General features: G+C 43.1%; 1 protein-coding gene across 1 annotated transcript in view; it reads right to left on the bottom strand.

Annotated features, from left to right (window-relative positions):
• Positions 1 to 25,593, bottom strand: part of Fhod3 (formin homology 2 domain containing 3) — a 472,090-nt gene that overhangs the window by 61,841 nt on the left and 384,656 nt on the right. Inside the window, 2 exon segments of the mRNA XM_047526634.1 lie at positions 1,779 to 2,057; positions 19,940 to 20,154. Coding sequence (XP_047382590.1) covers positions 1,779 to 2,057; positions 19,940 to 20,154 — 494 coding nt within the window.

Here is a 25,593-nt window from a genome sequence, read left to right as displayed (position 1 = left end):
GGCTGCAGGTGCCTATGAGCAGTGGTGTTTTTAAAAACCAAAAAGCTAGTGTAAATAAACATGCTCAAATCTCTTCACAACACTGGAGAAAAGTCACTGTGAAACTCTGATTCCTGTATCTACACACTTGGACACCGTCCTCTTTTGGTAGAAAGTCAATGATTCTTCACTGATAGCAGAGTCTCCATTTTTGGAAAGTTGTCCTTATTTGGTAAAAATACTGCACAACCGATCCAAGAAAGTTCTGTTCCCTGTCTTATTTTTACTAATCCCAACTTGCTGATATGTTTTGGGCCTGCTAAACCCAGATATGATGAATAATACTTAAAGTTATTCATAATATATAAAATCTGACTTAAGACCAAAGTGATTAAGAAGATTTACCATACACCCTGTATTATCAAAATTTCAATGAACAGGAATAGTAGAAGTAGAATTTGGGATACTAACTATAATCTGAGTTTGAAGGAAATTAAGTAAATATCAGTTTATGTAATACTTTTTAGCACATGCATCTTCAACAAAAGACAAGATTTTTCAGGGCAATATCTAGGATATAAACTAATAAATTTTTTTCAGTTTTTTATTATAATATCATGATTAGTGATATAGAGAAAAAAATCAAGCGGCACATCCTAACTGGAAAAATATTTTAAAAAAGTAACTATTTTAGACTGTGCCATTGATTGACAGGTCTTTTGGAAGACTAATTTCATTTACTCATTCCATTTTCATTCATTCTTCTGTGCTTCAGAGACAACGTATTTCAATCTGGGAACTAACAAGCCAAGCATGGGCCACAGCAATGGTTGATAAGTCCCTGTGCAGCTTGGGACTTGAGGGTGTGTTCCTTGTATTTTGCCTCACAGAGGGAAGCCCATAAGACATGGTTCCACTAGTGAAGAGTTAGTGAGGAAGGCAGCATCCTACCATCCTGACAGCACACACATCAGGAAAACCCAGTGGTCTCACAGATATTGTGAATGGTTACAATATCTATAATCTTCTGGGGTACCTCATTAATTTCTGTAACTTTCTGGGGTACCACCTCCTTAATCTCTGGTGAGGTCCTTATGGGCCAAACCTGTAATCTAGCATTCCATTTGGTCCTTAACTGCAAAGTCACCCCCTCAACACACACAGGTGAACTGAATGAATACTAGGTATAATACTTAAAAGATAAAATTACATAAAGAAAAGCACGTACATCATAGTAAAGAGTGATCCTGAATGTAATGGAGAAAACTACCTGAATTTGGTGTACTCCAGTTTAGTATATCAAGCTGACCTCAATGCACTGTGAACCGCAAAGTTTTAGAAGCACTCATTCATTCATTTAAAAAATCTATTTCCATATGAAAGTTCAGGTCTCCCACACTTCATTAAAAAAAAAAAAAACTTTAAAGGGTGTAAATAATAACATGGCATGTCTCTAAAACAAAATAAGAAACTGAAAAAAACAGCCTTATTATCAACAATTAAGCAAATAGTGAAATGCGTTTCTCCTCCAAGACTCATTCTTCAGAAAAGTGCTCATTTCCTGGACCCTTTTTGTTCCCTGTGGAAGTGAGAGATGCCAACAGCATGGCAGAGGGTTTGGGGGCCACCATTCTAGGGGGAGGAGGATGCTGGTTGTTAGTGTGGCCATATTCCTCATGTCCAGATGCTGGGGGAGGGAGCTGCCCCAGCAGGTCACCCCAGAGGTCAGTCTATGGACAAACTTGGTAGCAAACCAGATCCTCTACCTCAGGATCCCTGCAGAAAGGGGTTTCATTTACCAGTTGCCCTGTCCCTGGAGAGCTTGTCTTCCTTCTCTTCCCTCTCCAAGGTGCTGCTGGAGGACGAGATGCTGGAGGCCGAGCAGTTGTCCCTCTCATTCACCTCTTCGTTCTGCCTCTCTTTTTCACTGAGGGAGGCTCTTTCTTCTGGCTCTTGCTCCAGTGCCCGCTCCCCTTCACTCTCTGCTTCCCCTTGGGAAGAGGCTATGTCCTGGCTGGCTTCATTGGCAACTTGCCTTGCCTCTGCCTCCAATGCAGGCTCAGGATCCCCAGCACTCACTGGTGAAGATAAGAGTGGAGAGTACATTGACAACAGGGATTTCTGGGGAGCGTCACATAAGATGTGAGAATGGATGTGAGGTTGATTCCTCTGTGCTGCTCTGTGGTGAACAGAAGTCTAAAGATGGCTCCCAAGATTCCTGTTCCCTGGTGATCCAGTCAGATACTCATGGGGTACCGCATGCAAGGGACTGTGGATTGTGAGATGACATGAAAGTTCCAAATCAGTTGACTTCAAAATATGGAGATTAATTAGGCCCAATTCCATCAGATGAGCCTTTTAAAATCAAGCGTTTTCCAATTAGCAACAGAAAAAGAAGCCAGAGATGAAAAGCATAAGAAGGATCTTACTCGTACTGCTGGCTTTTCAAGATGGAGGGCCATGTGACAGGAAAGTAGGTGGCCTCTAGAAACTGAGAATGAAAACAAGGAACAGGGACCTCAGTTCAATAACTGCAAGGAACTGAGGGGTTCTGCCTACACCCTGAATGGGCCTGAAGATGGACCCTTCTCAGTGCCTCCTAATCAGAGCCCAGTCAGCCACAAGCTTAATTTTAGCCTCATGACAGTCAGGGCCAAGAACTCAGTTGAGCCAAGCTGGACTTCTGACCCAGGCAAACTGGGAAACAATAAACCAATGCCATTTCCAATCACTATGTTTATAGTATTTTGTTACATAGCAATAGAAAACTAACATACTCCTTTAGCTTCTTCTGGTAAAAGTAACAAAATCTACAGGGAACCAATCTGACAAGCAGTAGCGTCCTAAGGTTTTCTGAAACATTGACTAAACCAATGAGACATATCACCCATTACTTGGATTGTTTGTTCATAAAGTAAAGTTAGTCCATAATTTTGAAAACCATTTGAAAGAATCACTCATGGGCACAGGACTATTTGTAAACCCATCAAGATTGGTGATTTGATGCTCACGCCAAGATGAAGTGCTCACGTTCTTGCCTGTGCAGTGCTCTAGGGAGCAGGGAAATGGCAGTCAGGCTTATGCATGTTACGTTCTTGCCTGTGCAGTGCTCTAGGGAGCAGGGAAATGGCAGTCAGGCTTATACATGTTTTTGCTGAGCAAAGCTATTAGCTGTGAGCTGTGAATGGGCAGCAAAATGACTGACAGTGCAAAAACCTCTGAGCCAATTGCCACATGCATAAACCAGAGGAGGATGGGCCCTTCCTGAGGGTATGACCTTGGGGCTGGGTAAGGCCACATTGCTGGAACCCTGGCAGTGTATCCCAAGAGCAGTACTTAGGCCCTAGGCACACACTGCCAGAAGTGATAAAGAAATCCAGGCAGGATGTGCAGGTAGCAGGAACCAGGTCTGCCTAGATCCCAGAGGAATAGGCATATCAGGCATCTCTCTCTATGCAGGAATCCTGCAGACTTAAGTACAGGGACAGCTGGTGATGGGGTATGCAGAGCATTCCCAGCCCTTCATCAAGCCAGGCTCTGGCACTACCATGGGGGAGGAAAATCCAGGCCTTATCGGGCAGGGCGCCCAGCTACCCTCAGCTTCCTAGTAAAAACTCATTCTGCAGGACTTACCTGGGACAGTACCCCTACCCCTTCCTCTTAAGAACAAGGGAGCCGAGTTAGGTAGGGAGGGAAGCAGAATGAAACACCAGGTCTTCCTCCTATTCCTGGGCAATTTCCAACATAGGGAAGCAAACCTCCTCCACGGTATCTCCCCAGTGCCCTTCAGGTAGGTTCTGGGGGTGAAGGAATGGGCCCTCTCCCTTTTCCTGTTTGGGGCTGGATTTCACCTTGTGCATGTTCAGCTGAGGACTCAAGCCCAGCACAGGAACCTGCTTCCCTCTAAGAACCTGGTGGGAGGAGACAGGGGCAACCAACACCCTCTGCCACCTAGGGGCTGTCCCTAGAGGGAAGGTTTTAGGAATAGGGAATGTTAGAGCAGTTCCTAGACAAAGATGCTCAGGCTGGCAGTACCAGGAAGAAGCCAAAGGGCAGAGCACCATGAGCCTGTGTGCTGCAGAATGGGCACGTTGTACTCTTTTACAAGAATGGGGCTACGTAATGGTAAAGAGTGAACATGCCTTTCAGAAAAATCCCCTTTGGTGTGGAAAGAATCTTGTGGTAATTTCTTTTTATTTGATAATATAGTATTTAGCAAAGAGCTACAAAACCCTATTAGCTTTACAAGCGTGGCAAAGGCAGAGCTTCAGCAACAGCACTGTCATCATTTGGTTGACAGAAAGCATGTGTGTTTGCACACACACTTCAGAATAGCCACATCAAAACAACAGTGTGCTTCCAGAAGCCTAGCATGTGGCAGGCATTTGAGTTTTCAATGGTGAGCATCTGGGGAACACTGGTCTGGGGTCTTTTGGTGGCTCTGTCACTGGCAGGGACAGCCAGCTCTACTCACCATCCACAGGAGTCTGGACAGAAAAAGTAGAGAAGATCCATGATTGATAACTATTTGACTTCAGCCCACGTGAACCCACGGTCACGTCTTATTCCACTTAACACATAGGACTCATGCAGAGACATGGCCACTGATTGACGAGGGGCTGACTGGACAGGTGTAGTAATGGACATGCAAGCGGTGGCAAAGTCACACCCTTATGGGAAGAAACAGCAATTTTATCCCAATATGTTAAAACCTAACTTCATGGAATCAGACCTTTAAATCAGTGATTCAAACACCAGAGTGACTTTTTTCATGACTGAAAAGAGAGAGAGTTAGTCATTTCTGAAGCTGCCTCTTGCCCAGAACACATGACTTTTGTGTCCAATAAGTCTGACTGCAAATCTGTGGCATGTGAGGCTGTCCTACCAATGAACAAATTAAATAATCACACACAAGTCACCTAAAATAAGCAAAGATTGAGAACAAAGGTGATAACCAAGGACCAACAAGCAAGTCCTGTGCTGTGGCAGGGTCCTCCACCCCACACACCTCTGCTTTTAAAGAGCTCACCAGGTAGCTAAGGACACAGGACAGAGGAACCTATGTGCAGGAGTCACAAGATACACTGACAAGGAGACCTGGAGGGAGCAGCCAGGTCCCATGCTAGAGCCCTTTCCTAGTTCTTTTAATCAAACACAGGTACTACAAGGGCAAAAGGTCCCCAAGGGCCATACCTCAGCTTCTCATGTTGGCGAGTCCTCAGCAAGTTCACAAAGCCAGCATTGGCTCACAAAGTTCTTGTCAGTTCTGGTCAATAGGAAGCACCAGGATGACTCAAAAACCCTATACAAAATTCCAGAATGTTCTTCTTCCCTTTTCCTGTTCTCTTTTATCAAGACCTCCTTAACATCCTCCACCACATAAGTACAACCATTCTTTGAGTCACTGTCCTTAAGCCAGGCCTGCTGCTCCATGGACAGAGGCAGAGGAAGTGTCCCCTACCCTCAGTCCTCAGGAGGCAGGAGGAATCATAAATCTGTGATCTAAAGGGAACAAAGATTTTTTATAACATGGGAGTGAAAACAGCATTTACAACCTAACTGCTACTAATGCCAGTAGTTCATGAGCCCTTCTCTGACCCAGCCGTGGTGTTCATGGAGAGACACGCTGATGCAGCAGTTAGACCCAGCTCTGTCACCACAAGGCTGCAGAGAGGCACAGAGAAGAGATCCTGCTGGGTACAGGGTGCATTGCCTATAATTCCAGTGGCTTGGGAGGCTGAGGCAGGAGGATCTCAAGTTCACAGTCAGCCTTGGCAACCTAGTGATACTGTATCCCAAAATAAAAAATAAAAGGGGGTGGGCACATGGATCAGCACCCCTGGTTTCAATCCCTGGTACTGGGAGACAGAGAGAGAGGGAGAGGGAGAGGGAGAGGGAGAGGGAGAGGGAGAGGGAGAGGGAGAGGGAGACGGAGAGGGGGAAAAAGGGGAAGAGAGAGAGAGAGAGAGAGAGAGAGAGAGAGAGAGAGAGAGAGAGGGGGGGAGGGAGAGAGAAGGAGGGAGGGAAAGGGAGAGGGAGGGAGAGGGAAGGAGGGAGGAGGGGGGAAGAGGGGGGGGGGAGAGAGAGAGAGAGAGAGAGAGAGAGAGAGAGAGAGAGAGAGAGAGAGATATCAAAACTAAATGTCCTGCCACAATGAACTCTGCTACCAATGAGCACAGGGAAATCCCAGCCCCTCAGCTCCCATCAGACACAATAAAAAATACTTATCAATGCTATACATGTTCTAAGATCAAAAGCACAGCTCCCTGAGAAATTATGGCAAGGGTCTGTTGCAAGGCCTTGGAGGGGAGCCCTATTTCTGTGCCAAAAGGACATTTAAGCAGAGTCTCCAAAGATGAGGGGGAATTAAAGGGGGAAAGTGGCTATAAGAACATTCTGGGCAGAGGGAAGAGCACATGCAGCCCTGGAGCACAGAGCATTCAGAGGAAATAAAAGATGTCCTGTGTGACTGGAGCTGAGAGAGCAAGGGGAGGTGGACAGCAATTTGGGGTTGGGACAATGGGCCTAGGGTGCTGAGAGAAGGACCTAAGACTTTACCCTAAGGCAGTGACAGTTACTTCAGGTAGAGATAGGTTACAAGTCCTTTGTCTAGAGGCCTCCTACCTATGCCTGTGTCACAGGCAAAGCACATTTTCTACTGGGAATGGTTCAGGTGTTCCTGTGAGCTGTGGGTGAGCTCTGGTTAAGGCGGAATCAACAGTCCAGGAAGCATATGGCGAAGAGCCTGCGAGGAGGTGAAAGCCAACCAAGCCAGCTGGAGAGAGACAAAGGAGAACCCAGTACCATGGGCAAGGCACACACAGGTAAGGGACACTGGTTTATGAACAGGGGGGAAGAGCTGTGTTGTGTTCACATTTGAGGGAAGCAGCGGGCTGGCCAGGGCTGCTGGCTCCCTCTGAGGAATGACTATGGGGCATTTTACGTGAACTATCAGCTGAAGTCCTTACGACCCCTATCTGGCGAGGGCTCTGTAATGACCCCTAAAAACCAAGGCTGAAGAACAGAACAGAGCATCATACCCAGGTGGCTAGACAGAAAAAGGCACTTAGCAAGTGCCCGTAAGGACCCTGCAGCAACATCTTCGTTCGAGGCAGGCTCAGGAATAACTGTGATAAACCAAACCCTGGAGGGCAAGAGCTGTCAGGGCTCCACACACTGGTCCGTAACCTCAGATGGAAGGACACAAAGATCTGCCTGCCTCTCTGGGGCTGTGCCAGGGAGGAGAACGGCAAGGAGGACTTGGGCTGGTGCCCAGCCTGCCCTTCTCCTGGTGGGGGGTGAGAGTTTGGAAGTGAAAGGAGGACATGCAAGGATGGCCTGGCAACGTCCACAGAGTCCAAAACTGGGATCTGTCTCCCTGGACCGCAGCCTGAGAGCAGACTGATGGAGCTCAGCAGCGCCAGAATGCACTTAGCAAAGAGCAGAAAAATGCATTTGGCCAGGACGCCACTGATCTGATTCAGAGGGCTTTAAACTAGATTTTAAGGTTGGGGTGGGAGGAATATGAGGAGGGGAAAAAAATCAAACTAATTAAAAGAATATGGGAATGGATCATTTATAAGAAATATTAGGAAGAGGAGGTTCACTCTATCACTATGGGGAACTGTGCTGTCACCATCCTGTGGGGGAAGGATCTAGAGTTAACACAGCCACTGAAAGGAATTCTTTATCCCAGGAGACAGACATGACTGGAGTGAAAGTGGCTAGAAAGTCAGGATGGGATTCCATCAACATGAGAAGCCAGGAAAAGACTGAGCATCTCGGTGTTTCTCCTAGGGATACGAAAGCCTGCCCAGTCGGGTGGAGAATGGGGTGGTGCACCCTCCTGCAGAGTACAGAACTGGGGGAGAAGTGATGAAGGACCTGAAGATGTCAGCTGGCTCCTCCCTGTTCCCAATTTGGCTAGGGCAGATATTCATTCCTACCTACCATCTCATTCTCAGTCCCTCCAAATGCCCAACACTACCTTCCTCTTCTGGTTCCCAAACCTCACTGCAGGTCAGGCCCTGCTTGGTCTTAAGTGAAGGAAACATAAAAGTTAGTATATATTGAGTGCCTTCTCCACTGGGGTACTATGCCAGGAACCATACTACATCATTCTATTTAGTTCCCACACCCACACCATGAAGTAAAGGTTAATGTCTCCTTGGGAGAAATGATAAAGCATGTTCAGAAAGATTAAGCAACTTGCCCAGGGTCACATGGCAGGTTGGATACTCTCAGGTTGCTCCCGTTGCTCCCGTTCTGTGCCCTAGGAGCTCTCCTCTACAGGAGCACTGCCTGCCTTTGCTCCTCTCACTTTCAGATAGGTGACCCCTGGGGAAGACCAGTAAAAGTAGGAGTAAAGAGGGGCTAGAATCGTTAATTCTTGTTCCCTTCATAGGGGCACAAGTCTGGCAAAGGTTGTCAAATCACTCTTTCCATCCCATGGCTTCGGTCCCCTGGCTATGACTCTTACCAAATTCCAGTCATTCACCAATTCCTTCATATCTAGAGGTGGGAAAATGTTTCCAGCTGCTTTCTCTGAGTGCCTGACCACCCTCTGATGCCCCCTGACCTCCCAGCACCTCTGCCAAGTTGCACATGGAATGCCTTCAGTCACCTCTGAAAGTGCCACCTGTTTTCAGCAGCACCTCACTTACAAAGCAGAACCCATGGAACACAACGAGGACTGGAACCCAGTTTGGCCTATATGAAAAGCCCTGGGTATTTAAAAAAAAAAAAAAGTAGAGTGGGCACAAACATTCCAACTCTATTATCATCAATGTCCCCAACAGCTGAGTCCAGAGTGTCCGTTTGGAATCTCTTGTCATGCAACTTTTCTTTGAAGAGATGAGCTGCTGGTACAAAGAGCTAAACTTAATAAATCTTTGGGTGGCTTCAATCAGTTTCAGTCTGTGGTAGTGTCTCGATGACTTTGCCAGGACTTGGCTTTCTGGCAGGTCTTATGAAACCAAAGTCTGGGCCAGCCAGTTCTATAACAGTTGCTCCAAACTATGTAGATTCCAGAGACCTCCCCAGTTCAGAGCTAATAGCTAACACCATCGACTTTAAACTCATGGTTTAATCACATAAATCTGAAAAAGGTCCCAAGAGAAAAAACTCACAACTTTGAAAATTCTTCAGACTTTGTCCTTGGTATGAGGCCAGGTCTTGCTAAGCCGTTCACTAAGACTCATCTAAAGTGGGCTTTTTCAGACTTAGCCCATGGGCACTTGGGTCAAATAATTCCTTGCTGTGGGAGGCTGTCCTCTGAGTTAGAGGATGTTTAGCACCCCTGGATTCTACTCACTAGAGGCCTTTAGCATCTACCACCTATTTCTCTCCCACTATTGATGATGACCAAAGATGACTTCAGACACTGGCAAAGAATAAAATCACCCTGGTTGAGAATCTTTACTCACAGGAATAGCTTCATTAGGATAAGTACCAACTCGGCCACTCAAATTTACAAAAGAACCACACGATCACCTGCAAAATACTGATTTAATGGTTCATTTGTTCTCAAAACTAAGTCTAGCCTTGTTCTCAAGTTTTCACACTGGACCACTTAAACAAGTTTAGGTGTAAGCCACTTCTTAAGCCCCCTTTAAAGGTGTCACTTTATAGATCCCCAAACTCCCTCCATAGTGCCACCAATCAAGATTGTCATTCAGTTTTAGTGGCACTCTACAAGAAGTTCTGTGTTTGCCCTCACTGGCCACGTTACCCCAAATCAAAATCCTTAGATTGTAAAATCACATTTGATGCAGCACATTATTCATGTTCCAAGAGGCAGATGGCAATCAGGAATGGCTCCTGTCAAAAACCAGATCTACGTCTCTCATGTTACTCAGGGACGTGGACTTGAGTTGGATACTGGAAAGGATTATGAGGGCTATTTAATTTATAAAGTCCATTACCCTCTCTTGCCCCTCAGATTATTTCTGCTTCAATTCACTTGGTCAAACATGTATATAATTTAATTCTACCCTAGCTTCCTATATACAATAAAAAAGCAGCCAGTTCCAGGTCTAATTATTATGCTCTTGATAATATACAGGGTGAATATTCTATTTCTCAGTATGAATGAAAGCTGATAAAGTAGTTTAAGGGTTACTGAATTATTTACTACTGTATATTTCATTACCTTGAAATCAAACAAAAATACCAACCCTAGGTCATGAAGGCTTCCTCTGACCTTGTTTACTTATCTTTCCTTAGGCCAGACAGGCAGGTCTTATTTTTGTTCAAATGTATCAAACAGGATCAATTCTAGTCCTTCTTTGTCCTTGTATGCCCAGTGAGACTGTTGGAGCACCTGGGTTAACCAGATGCCCATTTCCTTACAAGTACAAAGAGGATCCTTTCCTCAAGAATGATGACACTGATTCCAAACTGGCCATGCTTTCCAATACCCCTCTAGCTCTTGTCAAGTTTCAGAATGTCAAAGGAGCACTTTAACATTAAATGGACAGTCCTGAGTAGTAGCACCTTGTAAATGAATTGTTAGACCTTGAGTTTTTTGAACAATTCAGTTTTTCAAGCTTAGTAGGATATGGTTACTCTTAAATAGGTGCTTTGATGCACCCGGAGGCAAAATTCACTCATTCAATGAACATTTGAGACCTATCATGTGTCAGGCACTGGGCTACAGCACAAAAACTCAGACATGACAAAAACTTATATTCTCCAAAGTATTTTCTAGCTAAACTTGCCTATTATACCTCAGTCAAGAGATATAATAAGGTCCAAACTAATAGTGTCAGAAAATAGTGGCTCTTCCTGCCAGTGTGTGTGTGTGTGTGTGTGTGTGTGTGTGTGTGTTTATTGCAAATTGAATCCAGGATCCTGCACATGATAGGCAAGTGCTGTGCCACCTGAGCTACATCTCCAAGTCCCTGCCTGTAGACCATAACCAAGCAGAACCAGCTGGCCTGAGATGGGGGCATGGCTTGAAATCTCACTTTTAAATTCTCATTCAAAAAAACCCTTCCCAGGGGCTGGGGAGATAGCTCAGTTGGTAGAGGGCTTGCCTTGCAAGCACTAAGGCCCTGAGTTCAATCCCCAGCACCGCAAAAAAAAAAAAAAAAAAACCCTTCCTGACCAACCAACACGGCTGGTGACCAACAATGTGGCTTTCCTCTTAATCAACAAACCAGTTTAACTGTACTTAATTCACAAAGCAAATAAATGCACAAAGAAAAGGAGATCTTGAATTGAAATAGAATTCACTTTAAAACAAAGGACGCAAAGGATTAAATGCTTATATCCCCCCCCCAAATTCATACGTTAATATTCTCCCAAGGTGATAGTATTGGAAGGCAGGGCCTTTAAATTACTGGGGCAGAGCCATTGTGAAAGAGATGAGTGATTTTATGAAAGAGACAAAGAGCCCTCAGACAGCTTCCATCATGGTAGGATATGGTGATAAGACATCATCTATGGAGCAGAAAGAGGGCCCTTATTTGGCACTACACATGCCAGTGCCTTGGTCTTGGGCTTATCAGCCTCAAGAACTATGAGAAATAAATGCTATTTGTAAGTCACACAGTTTATAATATTTTGTTATAGCAACCAAATGAACTTAGGGGGCATTTTAATTTTTATTGTTACATATTCATTATACAAAAGGTATGTTTCATTGTGGCATACTTGGACATACATAAAAACAATTTGATCAACTTTGCTCACCAATGCCTTCCTACTCTCTTTTCCTCCCTCCCCAATTCTCTTCCTCTAACCTATTAGTCTCCCTTCTAATTTCATGCAGTCTCTTTTTTTGTTTTTTCTCCTAAAGTTTCCACATGAGACAAAGTGTATGGTACTTTTCTGAATCTGGTGTATTTCACTCAAAATTATGGTCTCCAGTTCCATCCATTTTCCTGCAAATGACAATTTCATACTTCTTTATGCTGTGTAAAACTTAACTGTACGCGTGTGTGTGTGTGTGTATCACATTTTCTTTATCCATTAACCTGTTGAGGGACACCTAAACTGATTCTATAACTTGGCTATTGTGAATTGTGTTGCAATAAACATGGGTATGCAGGTATCTCTAAGATATACTGACTTCAATTCTTTCCAATAAATATGAAAGAGTGGTCTTACTGGGTCATACAAATATTATTTTTAGCTTTAAGGAACCTCATACTGATTTCCATAGTGACTGTACTGATTTACATTCATAAGGGAGCATTACATTTTAAGACAAATACTTAACTATCAAATTTTCAAGAATCATCCTCAGAATTTTCTCCTGTATTAGTTATTCAGAAATAAATGTCCCAGGTGTATTATGTCAAGTCATTGCAAAAGTTCCCTCTTGCTTAAGTCAACATTATGTATTCTGTCCTCATAATATAGCCTATATAGTCAGATATATGTCCTCTACCCATGGTCCATGTAATAAATTTCTTTCTGGGTAAAAGGGCCATCTCTGTCTTGGTAGATGAAAGTGTCTACTTTCCTTTTCCCTGTCTGTTCATTCACCAACTCAGAATATATTTACTGAATGCCTATTCTGTTCCAAGCACCAGGAGGTGGAAACTTGAGTGTAGGTAGGAGCCCTCCCCTGAGAAGCACGCAGATAAGTGGGAGGACCACTTACACACAGTGAGAGAAGCCCTGTATCCCACCTGAGCACAAGATAAAAGGGGAACACAAGAGGAATCAAAGGAGGCTTTGAGAACAGGAAAATGCTTCAACCAGATGGGTAAGGCTCCAATGGGCACCAAGGGATCAGACTTTGCTCAGAGGCACACCTAAGAGAACATGGCCCTTTTCAGGTACTGAGAGTAGTTTGGTGTGGATAGAGCATAACACCTGAGGATGTTGTACTGATAAAAGCTGGTAGGGACCAAAGAAAACCAAGGGTATTAAATGCCATGTAAAATCTGAACTAACATCGTAGATTATGGAGAACCACTGGGGGGATTTTAGAATATAAGTATATAGATGTGATTTGGTGAGAGGGAACGCTGGGTTGCTGCAAGAACCTTGAAGAAGTGAGACCTGCTAGAAGCAATTGACATAGTTCATATGGGGACAATTAAGGTCATCTCCATGATAGTGATGGAGAGGAGGGAAGATGGTTGATTTGAGAGAAAGTACCACAACAAACCCTTTGATTGACTGGATGTGGGGTGAGTATTAAAGGAGAGAATGAAAATTATTGGTAAGTTTCCAGCTTAAACTATTGGCCCAAGAGAGATGGACTTTTCCAGCTGAGGACTAAAAAATGTAAAACAGGGTTGAGGGCAGGCAGTAGCTTATGCATGAAAATGGGAAACACCACCCACTTGAATGTTCCTCAGACTGGCAGCTGGCAAGTCTGAGGTGTCTGAGGGACATTTAGACGGAGATATCTGAAAAGATGAAAAGCACTCACCTTAGCCCAAAAGGGCCAAGACTGAGAAAGAGATATGGCAGTTTTCAGTATATAGTAAGTAGCTAAAAATCACAATTGGGAAAATGAGGGCCTGGTGAGAGGGTGTGGATGAAATGAGGACGTTAGAGAGAAATGTTAGGAAAACCACTTAGGGGGCAGGCAGAAGAGGAGTGAGAACATTACAACAAAACAAAGAGAAAGACTGAGATAAAACAATGAGAAATGTAGATGACATGAAAGGCAAGTAACACATTCATCTGGAGATTGTCTAGATGATGCAGAAGGATCCAGAAAGATTGGTTCCCAAAAAACTACTGGAACTTTCCAACATATCAGGCAGAGGCAGCTTTCTCAGAGAAGTTCCATCTTCAAAAGCCTGAAGATGCATGCCACTTTTAGAGGTACATAAAATGCTCTACGGGGACTCTGAAGCCAGGGGTTTTCCAGAAAAAGCATAATTTTAGGGGCTGGAAAATCAATGTGTGCTTACCTGGCTACACTGAAGGTACTGTGTCATTTTGAACAAATGCATTGCAGGCTAGATGGGGGAAGGGCAGGGATACTGGAGAGAGGAGGAGGTGTGATAGAGATGACAAAATGATGATGAAGTTCCTGAGCTCAGATAAAGATGCTAGAAGGAGCCTGAGAGTTGTTACCCTTTGCTACTCACCAGGTTTCAGTTACTGACTGAAAATCCCCAAGTACCAAAGACTGAAGAATTCTCATTGCACCATACTTGGTACCTCCTGAGTGTATCTGAAAGCATTGACCCAAGGCTCTGACCTTGGCTGAAAGGCACTGATGCCTCACCCAGTCAATAAGCCAGGCTCTTTGTGAGCACCTCCAGATGTAGGTGTCACAGCTTCCGACACTCCTTTTTGTTAAGTAAGCACAAGCAAGTAAATTACTGTTCAAACTTATTTTGTTTATATTAAACATACTTAGGATACGGATTTGATAGTAAAGCTTAGTTAAAAACCATTAAAATTTAAGTATAAACAACTATTTATGGATCTCTCATATTTCTGTAGTCTTGCAACCAGAGGCACTGATAGCTTGATCTGGAATATCTTTCCAAGGAAGTGAAATAGTGTCCCCTTCCTGAACAAAGCACTAGATCATTTATTACCCACTGTAACTGCCTGCCCTAGGATGAAGGGAAGACATGCTTACTGCTCATTATAAATGATCTGAGGGGCTGGGGTTTTGGCTCAGTGGTAGAGAGCTTGCCTAGCACATGTGAGACACTGGGTTTGATCCTCAGTATCACATAATGAATAAAATAAAGGCATTGTGTCTATCTAAAAATAATAATAGATTGATCAGAGTTTCTTTCTCTTCAGGTTCATCACACTGTGTAAACAGGTATCATTGGGTCTTACCCACTTCACTATGGAAATTGAAACTTGGAAAAATGACTACTGTTGCACAAGTAATAAAGTCCTTTGTCTCTGACCTTGGTGTCTTGTGTCTTCTGCTATTTTCCACGAGACTAGGCAGGCCTACTTAATACCTTATAAGTAGGTACAGGTTTCATATAAATTATAAGTAGGTTAAGTCTCAGAACCCTCACAATTCTTGACACCCAATAGTGCCTATGAAATTACCAAGTTTAACAGATAATGTCCTTTACCAAGTTTTCCAATGTCATCCTGTGCTTCATCTTTACTTAAGATTTATACTTTGCCTACTTCAAAAACACTAAAGACTATATAATGTGTCGAAATATGGTGCAAGAAAACAAGTTGCAGGAAACTGTCCATCTCCATAGTGAAAAAAATGGAGATTTTTTTTTTTGTCTTTTTACATTTTTAGAGACTGAGAAATAGCAAGAAAAAAAAACCCAGTGACTGGCAAAGCCTCTTAGGAAGACCCCACAGCAGGTGCAGTAGGTAGGACCTTGGCCTTGGATAGAGCTCCTGAGAGATTTTTGTCTAGCTGAACAAATGGTATCAAGTAGCAGCAGGTGAGGTACAGGGAAATGGGGCAGACCTGAGTCATAGACCTACAAAGAATCAAGTTTCCTGCCAGTTCATGAAGCACTGGACCGGATGTGTCCAAAATCTTTATGCTAGTGAACAAGCAAGCATGAAGCTAATGACTAATGATATTCCATCACCAGGTGGAAATAGGATTCCAGATGTTTCTGACTTGGGCCATGTGGATTAGGTAACCTAAGAGAATGCCTACATCTGAATGAGAGTCAAACATATTAAACACAATGAAAGTGACAAAGATGTTCAGTTGATGCTAACAATGACCCCAACCAGGTTGATGAACAGCTGTCTCCCTGAAAAATGATTATCTGTTTTAGCAGACATCTCATTCAATTGTGTGTCTATGCTTTGTTTCCATGTTTGAGAATCAGGAGGCTGGAAGAATTGTCATGGTTGCTTCTACTTTAAATGCTTGAGAGAAAATATCAGAATACTGTTTTCAGTAATTACTGTAAATGCTTGCCAGGTCAAGACCTGACTGAATAGGACATATATTCCCAGAGTTGTACCAGGAAGGCATTTGGAAACATCTAAGAGTACAAAAAAATAAGTAGAAAAAGAAACTGCTGTTGAATGTTATGTTTCTTGACACAAAGTTAATACAGTGAGGCAAAAATTTCCAAGCACATCTCCAAGTATCTTTTCTGTGTGCAATATGGGGGCTACCAAGTTAACAAAAATAACCTAGCCATTATGCATGCTTCTGTGAAGCAGCTAGTGGGCAAAAGTCACTTATCAAATCTTGGTAGCAGCTTTCTTCCACTGGGAAAAATTATTTCTCTCCACCTGACCTCAGGAGAGACTCATGTGTGTGAGAGACAGAGCAAGGTGGAGACATAGTTCTAACTCGCTAGGGAAGGCAGTTCAATCCTAGCACACACTGCAGGGACCACTGTCAAAATCTAGTTTTCAGGTGAATGGTTTTTCTCTACCTAGGTCTGATACCTATGGGTATAATAGTCTACTTGGCTATTTTGACTTTATTTATGGACACATAGATTATTATTTTTTAATCCTCAGTGCAACTGTGTGAAGAGTCACACTGAATAACTTCATCCCAATAGGAACAATATATTTTCTCTGATGAGTGACAAGGACTTGTTTGCTTTCAGAGTCATCTGTGAGTTCCCTAAATTATTAATAGAAAATAAACATATTAGATAGATGTTCTGATGCAAACTCCCAGGGCTTTGTGAAAAATAAGGTAAGGATTTCATAGCAGTGGATGAAAAGAGATACCCTACCATTTCTACCTAAACTTTGAGATAATGGTCTGCATCAATTTCTGAACAGTACAAAGGAGAACACATGCAGATGTCTTTTCCTCACTTGGGCCTAGTAGTTTTACACAGAGGAAAAATACTCAGACCATCACCATCTAGGCAGTGTTGGGACACACATCTGCTGTGAGCCACAAGAGGGCCAGATGGAAAAGTAATTCAAACACATTTTGACTTGATGGTGGGGGTTAGTGGCATCATTTATACAAGAATTACAGCAGATTTATCTGGGAAGGATTTTGGCTGACAGTTCTCACTAGATGGCACATAATGCTATTGGTATTTAGCCATTAGCCCTTCTCCTTCTAAAAACATTTTATAAGAGAAAAGAAAAAGATTTTTTTAAATGCTGTATTTTCTGTTTTTTAAAGTTCTTCAGAATTTGAGTAATGATCTGTAGCAAAAGAATCCATAAAGTGAATGATCATCTGGAAGTTTCTATATAACAACAAATATTAGTCTTTCCTTTTCTTACAGATACAATTCTGAAATGTAGGCCACAATTTTTTCAGATATGATGCAAGAAATCACATCTCAGGCAACTGTTGTTCTCTGTAGTAAGATAAGAAAAGGGAAATTTGCAGGGAGAAGGCAGGCTTAGGGATGGCGCAGTATAGATCTGTACACCACCATGAATTCTGTGGAACCAGGATAAATGGTGTGATGGGGCCAGAACACTTGGTTCTCTTCCCAGCACTGTACCAATAAATCTGAAGCAAATCTTCCAACCCATTTGACCCTCAGGAAAATAAGGATAACATCTCCCTCCTTATCCAAATGCACAACATGATATTAAATGGTAGCATTTGTGAGGAAGGGACAGAGTGCTACAAAAATGTGAAGTGTATTATGATCATACAATCCCATAAGGGTCAAGAGCAAAAAAGGAAGTAAATCCCTGGCACAACTGTACCATATAATGCCAGGTGTTTTGTGCAAGACAAACATCTGCATGTGTGATTATATTTTTTATTCTTCCTCTAGATGTTGGGATATTATAAATGTTAGGGATAAGCAAAAAGTTATTTTAAAATTTGAAAATGGAACTTGGACCAGACATGGTGGTACACACCTGTAGTCTCAACTACTTGGGAGGCGGAGGCAGGAGGATTGCAGGATTGAGAGCAACCTCAGAATCTTAGTGAGACCCTGACTCAGAATAAAAACTAAAAGAGGCTGGGGATATAATAGTTCAGTGGTAGAACCCCTGGGTGTAATCCCTAGTATGGATGAATGAATGGATGGATGGATGGATGGATGGATGGACGGATGGATGGATGGACAGACAGACGGAAGGAAGAAAGGGGATCCACTCAAAATAGCCTAGTAATGAGATGTTAACCAGGATGTTTCAAAGAACAATAACAAAATAGACTGAGAAAAACCTTCCTGTCACCCCAATGTAGTATTTCTGTCATAAAAGCAAAAGTCTTCAAATCAGAAGGAAGACTTAGAACTTCTTTTTGAGATCATTCTCTTGTGGAATTTTTATATACTTATCAATTCCCACTTTATTCATCAGGACAAGGAAGCTAGATTTCGTTGTTGGTTCTCACTGATTTGAATTATTTAACATGATGGATAGCTCTTCTAGATATTAAAAGAATTATTCTTTTTTCTTTTTTTAGGGAAAAGCAAACAATATCACATGATGCTATCTTACTAACTTATAATTATATATGAATTCAAGCCCTGTGTCCCTTTTTCAGATGCAGGGATTGGCTGTGTGATTTTAGCTAGACATCTTCTCCATTTCTATTAATCTGAAGAGGAAAATTGACCATTGGCCATTTATCTTCCTAAAAGTATACTGAAATAACTAGTGTTCCCCAAATGCATGTTGTATATATGCAAAACACGGATTTTCTGTGTTCTTCTTGAAGTTTAAAATATTCTGTTTTAATAGATAGAATGGCCTCAAATTCAGCTCTGATTGAACAAAATATCCGAGGAACTGTTTTCTGCCACAAATATCAAGTTTAAAATTTTAAGGATGAATACCATGAATAGATACCAACAGGTCCCTCTCAGTTTGGGGCTGTTCTGTATCTCCTAGTTTAGATAATCATTCAGCAAATGACTGAAGGCGCAACTCTGAGTGCAAAGTCCCAAGGTTAAGTACTGAGCTACAACTTTGCAGGGAGGTATTTTTTATATTGCCTCTGGAAATATCACAATGTAGATCATGCAATGATAGAAGGAAGCATTTGGAAAGCATTGACTGTCATGGACCAGTTTTGTTTTCCTGATCTTCAGAGTCTCAATATTTTCAGACTGACATTACTCATCCATGACTGACCCATCTGCCTGGGATGATCTTCCATGGATTAGGGACCTGGAGTAACTAGACGTGATGGAAAGCTGTAGTGGAGCCAGTCTGCTCCTGCAGAATGAGCTCTGAGGTTTGAGAGCCAGCAAAAAATTGGACAGACAATGTCGTTCCATTACATCCAGTTCTGCTGAGGTCATGGAGTCCTGTCTTGCTTAAGTTAAACTTTATGCCATATTTAGTCAACCCTCCTAGAGTTAAAAGTTTAGTGTCTCTGCTGTATTTGATTGGCTGCATCTACATCAGGCTGTAAGTCATAACACTGGATAAGACCAAACAGTGCTTGCAGCAGGGTTAACCAGCATGCATTGTGCAAGCACCTATGGCTGAGAACCATGCTCCAGGTTAATGTGAAAGAAAATGAACCCACAGAGCATAGAGCAATCTGGGAGACAGCTGATGCTTAAGATTACAGTGAACAACATTACTTCTTTTCTCCAAATAAAGTTAAGACGACAGAATTTCTCCAGGAGAGCATGACAGTCTGCACATAACCTGGATACACACCATGAGCCAGTAATTTTAACTTTTTTTTTCTTCTTCAGTATTTAACTTCTGTTTTCATTAGGTCTACATTTTTCTTTGCTAACTTTAATTGATTTTGTTCTTTATCAGTTTAATTTAAACCTAACAGGTCTCAGGATAAGAAAATTCAAGACTGTTCACTTTATTAAGTAGGCCCTCATATCAAAATTATAAAGTATTAAGACCCTGGTATCTGGGGTTAGGTGTCACAGTCTTATTTTTTATAGTCTCCCTTTCCAATGACCACTTTTATAAATCATTTTGCTCTACTACTAGTGGCTCTGAAGATGTCCAGTGACAGTGAAGGTTACAACCATTCTCCAAACTTACCTGTCGTGACTGTCTTCACATTAGTTTGCATGTTGGAAACCTTCGGTTCCACAGAAGAACCTGTCTGATGTTAACCCATCCATTTTCCCTCTACTCTCCCAGCACTCACCTTGGGGATGCAGAGGTGTCCCTGGGGAGGAGGATGACACGTGGAGAGCCTCTTTTGAGTCTATAGATGAAGAGCTCTGGCTCAGAGAGGCAGGCAAGGCAGGGGCTGCCGGTGAGGTCAGGTCCAAGGAGAGGTCAGTTCTGCTGTGGCTTGAACTCCGGTTTCTCAGCTCCTTCTCGTGTGCCTCAGCTGCCAACTGTTCCAAGTATTTGTATCTGAAAGTTAAATTCCAAAGGGTTTCCGTAAAAAGAAAGAGGAGCCCGTGGCCGATGCTTGTTTATGGATGAAACACCTGCAGGGTGAGCTGGTTTCCTGGTGCACAGAGCACAGCGCGGGGCTGACTTGGAGGGTCAGTCTGCCAAAAACACCCAGCGGAGCCAAGATGCTAATGATTAAAAACCCTGCATCATTCATAACCAAACAAATTGCGGGAAGCGGCCACATCGCACAGTCCCAGATCCTGCATCACTGCCGCAGCATTCCGTTTTGCTCTTTCAGGAAACATTTGTACAAATAAGCAAAATAGCAATAACGACCATTTAAAAGCCCTAACATTGACAGCTGAGAACCAAACCCCCTCAGAGCTCGCAGCTGCGAAATGGGAGGGTTCGCCTGGACTCGGTGTGATGGAGAGAAACAATGGTCCCAAAATAACAAAAGGGGCTGCTTGGATGAAGGCCTCTCGGAATTTCTGAACCTGCTTCAACGCCAACAGCAATGCAACTGGAATTCACTTTGTTCTCTCAGCGTCAACCATGGAAACTTTTTTATATTCTAAAATATTTCTGAGTAGGACTCAGAGACATCCAATAGCTTGGACCTGACGTCACATATAGTTTATTCATCAAAGTCAGTTTAAAAGAACAAAGATACATCTGTTTTGCATTTCAGGCAGGCAAAACCCACTAACTGTTTATTAAGACCAGCTACCAATCATATTCCTCATAGTGTGCTTTATAGATCAGACCAAAATAATTCTGAAATATGTGCCTCTTCCAGATGTCTGCTAATTTTACCCACCATTATTTGTGCAGAATTCAGCTGTAGCAGGTCTCTAACAATCTTACCCCCTGCTCAACTGTGAAATAGTTTACTTGGGACCCTCACTACACACCCATCCAGATTCACTGCTTCAGCCCCTCCCAACCTACCAGGGACCCACCCAGACATTGGACAGGATGAGAAAGGCAAAGCACATGTTTAAAATCTTTACAAAGGATGCATTTAGAAAGCATGCACTTCTTCATCCCATCCTTAAGTGGGAGTGGCTCCCTGTCCGTCATCGTCACTCCTTCTCCCTGCCAGCACAAAGGCAGACTGTCCTTCAGCCATGCTTGCATGCACTTCCCACTCTGTGAAGCCTGGCTTGACCACCACAGCTGGAAGTGATCTTGGTCCTGCCTCTGAACTCATGTCGGATATGTAGCCCATTCAACTTGGATGGCATTTTACATTTACTGCCTGGCATAGTCATCTTTTCACATGTGTATGTCTGTTTTCAACAAGCAGATAATACGATTTTTCAGAAAGGAAGATTCCCATCCTTTGTTCTTTTCCTCAGTGCCTTACATTTATCAGCTGATGGAAAGCAGGCAAAGTGCACAGGGAGAAACTAGCAGAGCAGCCTTCACCTGCAGGCCAGGGTGCTAAGGAGCAAAAGTGCCCCACTTAACTTTCATGGGCAGTGAGCCTGCTTTCCTGGTGAGCCTCTGATAACAGATGTGTGATGGGTTGTGCATACAAACATCTGAGGCTTGGTGTTGAGAGCATGTGCCTCACAGGGGATGAAGTTATACCCAGAAAGAATCACACTCTGGACTTCCTTTACCAAGAGCATCACCTCTCCAAAAGGTGTCATGGTTTAGATGTCCCCAAATTCTTGTGTTCAGAGGTAGGGCTTTTGGGAAGTGACTGGATCAAGAGAGCTCTGACATCATTAGTGGATTAATCCACTGGATGGTGAAATGAACTAGTGGGAGATGAGACCTAGTTGGAGGAAACAGGTTACTGGAGACATGTCCTGGATGGGTTTATCTTCTCTCCAGCCCCCCCGCCCCCTTTCTCTTTCTCTGCTTCCTGGTTACTTTGGGATGAGCAGCTTTCCTCCAACACACCCCTCCACCATGATGCTCTGCCTCACCTCAGGCCCCACTCAATGGAGCCAACCAACCATGAACTGAAACCTCTGAAACAATGAGTCAAAATAACCTTTCCTTCTTTAAGTTGTTGTGTGAGGCATTTTGGTCATAGCAAGGAAAAGCTGACTAATACAGAAGGTAAAAGAGGTAACAAACAACATGCATTTCTGAACTCAATTTAAAGCAGCAAGGAACTCTCCACCCTGCCAGCTGAGAAATAAGAGGAAGAAAAGAACTTTCATGGCAATAGGTTGAGACCCCAGGAGGCTGATTGGGATGGTAGTTCACTCAACGCCAGGAATGCTGTCAGGCCAGGAGGAGTGAGCACAGGCATTCCCACACTGAGTCCATGCCTAGGACAGGAGAAAGGGGCAGGCAAGGAATGAAGTACAAATAAGATGATCCAGAAAGGTCTGGGAGATCAGAATCCCAGAGCAGGAAACCAGGAGGCCAGGGAGGGTGGTAATGAGGCCTTGCACAAAAGGCTTGCAGTCAGGATGACGACCACCTTTGGCCTTCATGTTGGCTGGTCCAGCCTTGGTCCTGGCCTTCATATGCTTCCCCATGGGCAACCAGACTGGCAGGAATGGATTAGCAAATAAAGGGTTTACACTACATTCTAGGGAACTCTCATCCCAGCAGCTTATCCCAGAACTAGAAGAGATAAAACATGAAGACTACTCCTATGCACCCCTTGGTCTCATGGATACCATTCTGGGGAGGGTCAATGGTTTAACTACAATTGTCCCAAGGAATGAGATTATTTATGTAATAGATAAAAATGGCTGGGGTGGGGTATCATGTTTAATGGGTATGGAGGTTCCATTTAGAAAGATGAGAAGGGTTCTGGAGACCAGTAACACAACAATGTGAATACACCTCACAGTACTAAACTATACACTTAAAATGGTGAAAATGGTTTTGTTATGTGTGCTTTATCACAGTTAAAAAAAAATTCTTAATGGCAGGGGCAGAGTCATGGAGGTCAAAAGCACTGAACTTTTCTGGAAGAGGAGCAGCAGTGTTTGTCTATGGTAATCAGAGAGGTGAGGGTGTCGGACTGGTACTCATGGAAAGAGTCATAGTAGCCCAACAGTGCGAAGTTACAGCTTAGTGACCCTCCAGCCCACAGGATCCTCTGGAACTGCAGGAGAGAAAGTTGGACTTGTATCATGGCCTTCCCTTAGACAGTGACTCTAAGAGTCACAGCATTTAGGGGCCCAACCATAGTTGCTCTGAGGAGCCCATCAGCCCATGCAGTGGCTGTCACGTGTCTCTGTTGCCTTGTGAAGCAACAGCAACCTATAGAGAATGATGGAACCTCTGTGCCAAGCTGGAGGTGTGCCTTCCACTCCATGGAACATGGCCCTAGGCACAGACCTTCCACCTTTGCTGCCTTCATCTAAACATTCCCATTTCTCCTTGTTCTGCCCCATCCTTTGTTTATTCATTCATCTTTTCATTTATTGACTGAACATTGGTTGAGTGCCTGTCATGTGCAAAAAATTCTAGTGGCACCAGGGATTTAATAATAAACAACAATAACAAAAGAGATGTAAATAAACCAATGGAATGAACCCAGCATCCACCAGGGTCTGGTGGCAGGGGTGGAACTGTGGCTCAGGATCTTTTGCACAACACCCTATAGAAACCTCTGACTTTAGGTTAACCTAAATCTACTCACTGATAATGTTTCCTGCTGCCTTTCTCTTGGAAACTCTCCCTTATATTAAGCCCAAGACTGGATCCTCTAACTTCTATTCTCAGTCCTTTTAAGCAATGCTCAGAATCCTTTTTCACTGCTTCATTGTTGACTTTTGTGTATAAGTTCCAAACTCCCAACCCAGCCCCAAACCTTCCCTCTGCTTTCTTTCTGAAGGTCATGCTTACCACAAAGCATTTCCTTTTTGGGTCCTGCCACCCCACTTCCCCTAAGACTAACAAACATTAGATGAACTGATGCACCAACTGCTCTAACCCCACCCCAACATGTCCCCAGACTGAATCCCGTTATCCTCCACTCCACTTTCTGAAAAATCATGAACTTCCCTTAAATGGATCATCATCATATAAAAACTTTATTCTAATACTTTTAAAAAATTAGAAGCAGCAACTCCATAGAAACTTATTCCTGGTCTATATCACTGTCGATAAAATAGTTCATTTGAAATCATGAATTGAGATATGAAATAAAACTCAACTGGATGGTCATTGGACCTCAACATAGCAAGCAATGTTTATGTTCTTAAACTAACATGACACAAACCCAAAAACCACTGAACATGACACAGGCCATCTTTCTCTGAGTCTTTTCAGTAAAAGACATTAAACCCCTGACTACCTTGAAGTTAATAGATGGAGTCCTCTTTCTTATACCTGTGCTTCTTTCTACCTCTGATCTCATTTCCAAATGCTGTGACACTTGGAAATCTTACTTCCTGGACTACCAGGAACACACCAAGCTTTCTAAATAGGGATGAAAGTATATCTCCCTCACTCTTAATGTCACCAGGTAATTCAAGAAACAAACTACCCAAGAAAAGTGGTTGATCCAAACCAAAGGAAAATGCTCAGCTGCTTTTTGCCAAACTTCTGTGTAAACACAAAAGTGGGCTGAGGGAAGGAGCCTCATGGGGCAATGGGGAATCCCCTGCTGCACCTGCTAAGGCAGCCCAGGCAGATGGGCAGCTTCAGAGCGAGGACCAAAGGCAGAACAAAACACGGGAGAAGATTGGCAACTTCCTCTACACAAGTCTGCTCAGCATAAGTGAACCCCTGCTTGGAAAAAAAGAGCAGCAAATAATAACCACTGGCTTTTTAGTGGTTTGGAAAAATTCTGAAGTCAGTCTGAACCAGTTCAGACCTGGACAAAGCACCTTGACATTTCCCCAGGAGCTGCCAAGCTTTGCCTGTGTAGACAAAAATCTGATGGTCAAGTTGTAGGAAGCTCAAAAAGGTATAGAATCTGGAGGGAAAATGTGAAAAAAAAAAATAGAATTCCTTAAGTCTGGACAGAAAGTCAAGAGCATTTTCAATAAGAGTGAGGCTATGTTATGCCTCCCCAGCACCATGTTAAAAACAGACACTGGTTAGAGAAACAGAAGTTTCTTGTTTCCCTACCAGCATCTTTCACTCTGAATTTACTGGCCACAACTGGTTATTAGGATGACAATAATCTAATAGAATGTTGGAAATAAACCATTGCTGTAGTTTTATTTATGAGACTGACTTAAGCACCTAATTTTTTAATTGAGCACAGGCAGTCTCCACTCTGCTCAGACCGTCTTGATCTATTTAGCTGATGGTGTCTAAAAAATTAGCACAATTCCACATCTTATTGGCACAGTCCAGAAATTGTTAGGTTCCCAACTGGCTCCAGTACAAAAGGTATAAAACGAGCCTTTCCATCGCTCCATGCTTTAATGCCATCTGGTGGCAGAGGGGACAACTGCAGTCTCTACAGTGCAAAGGGTAAAAACGTCTTTCCTTTGTTTACCTACATTTACACTGACTATG

The sequence above is a fragment of the Sciurus carolinensis genome, chromosome 15 (genome assembly GCF_902686445.1).
Source record: "Sciurus carolinensis chromosome 15, mSciCar1.2, whole genome shotgun sequence".
NCBI lineage: Eukaryota > Metazoa > Chordata > Mammalia > Rodentia > Sciuridae > Sciurus > Sciurus carolinensis.
Note: the sequence above shows the minus strand (reverse complement) of the source record. Positions and strands in the feature narration are given on the sequence as shown.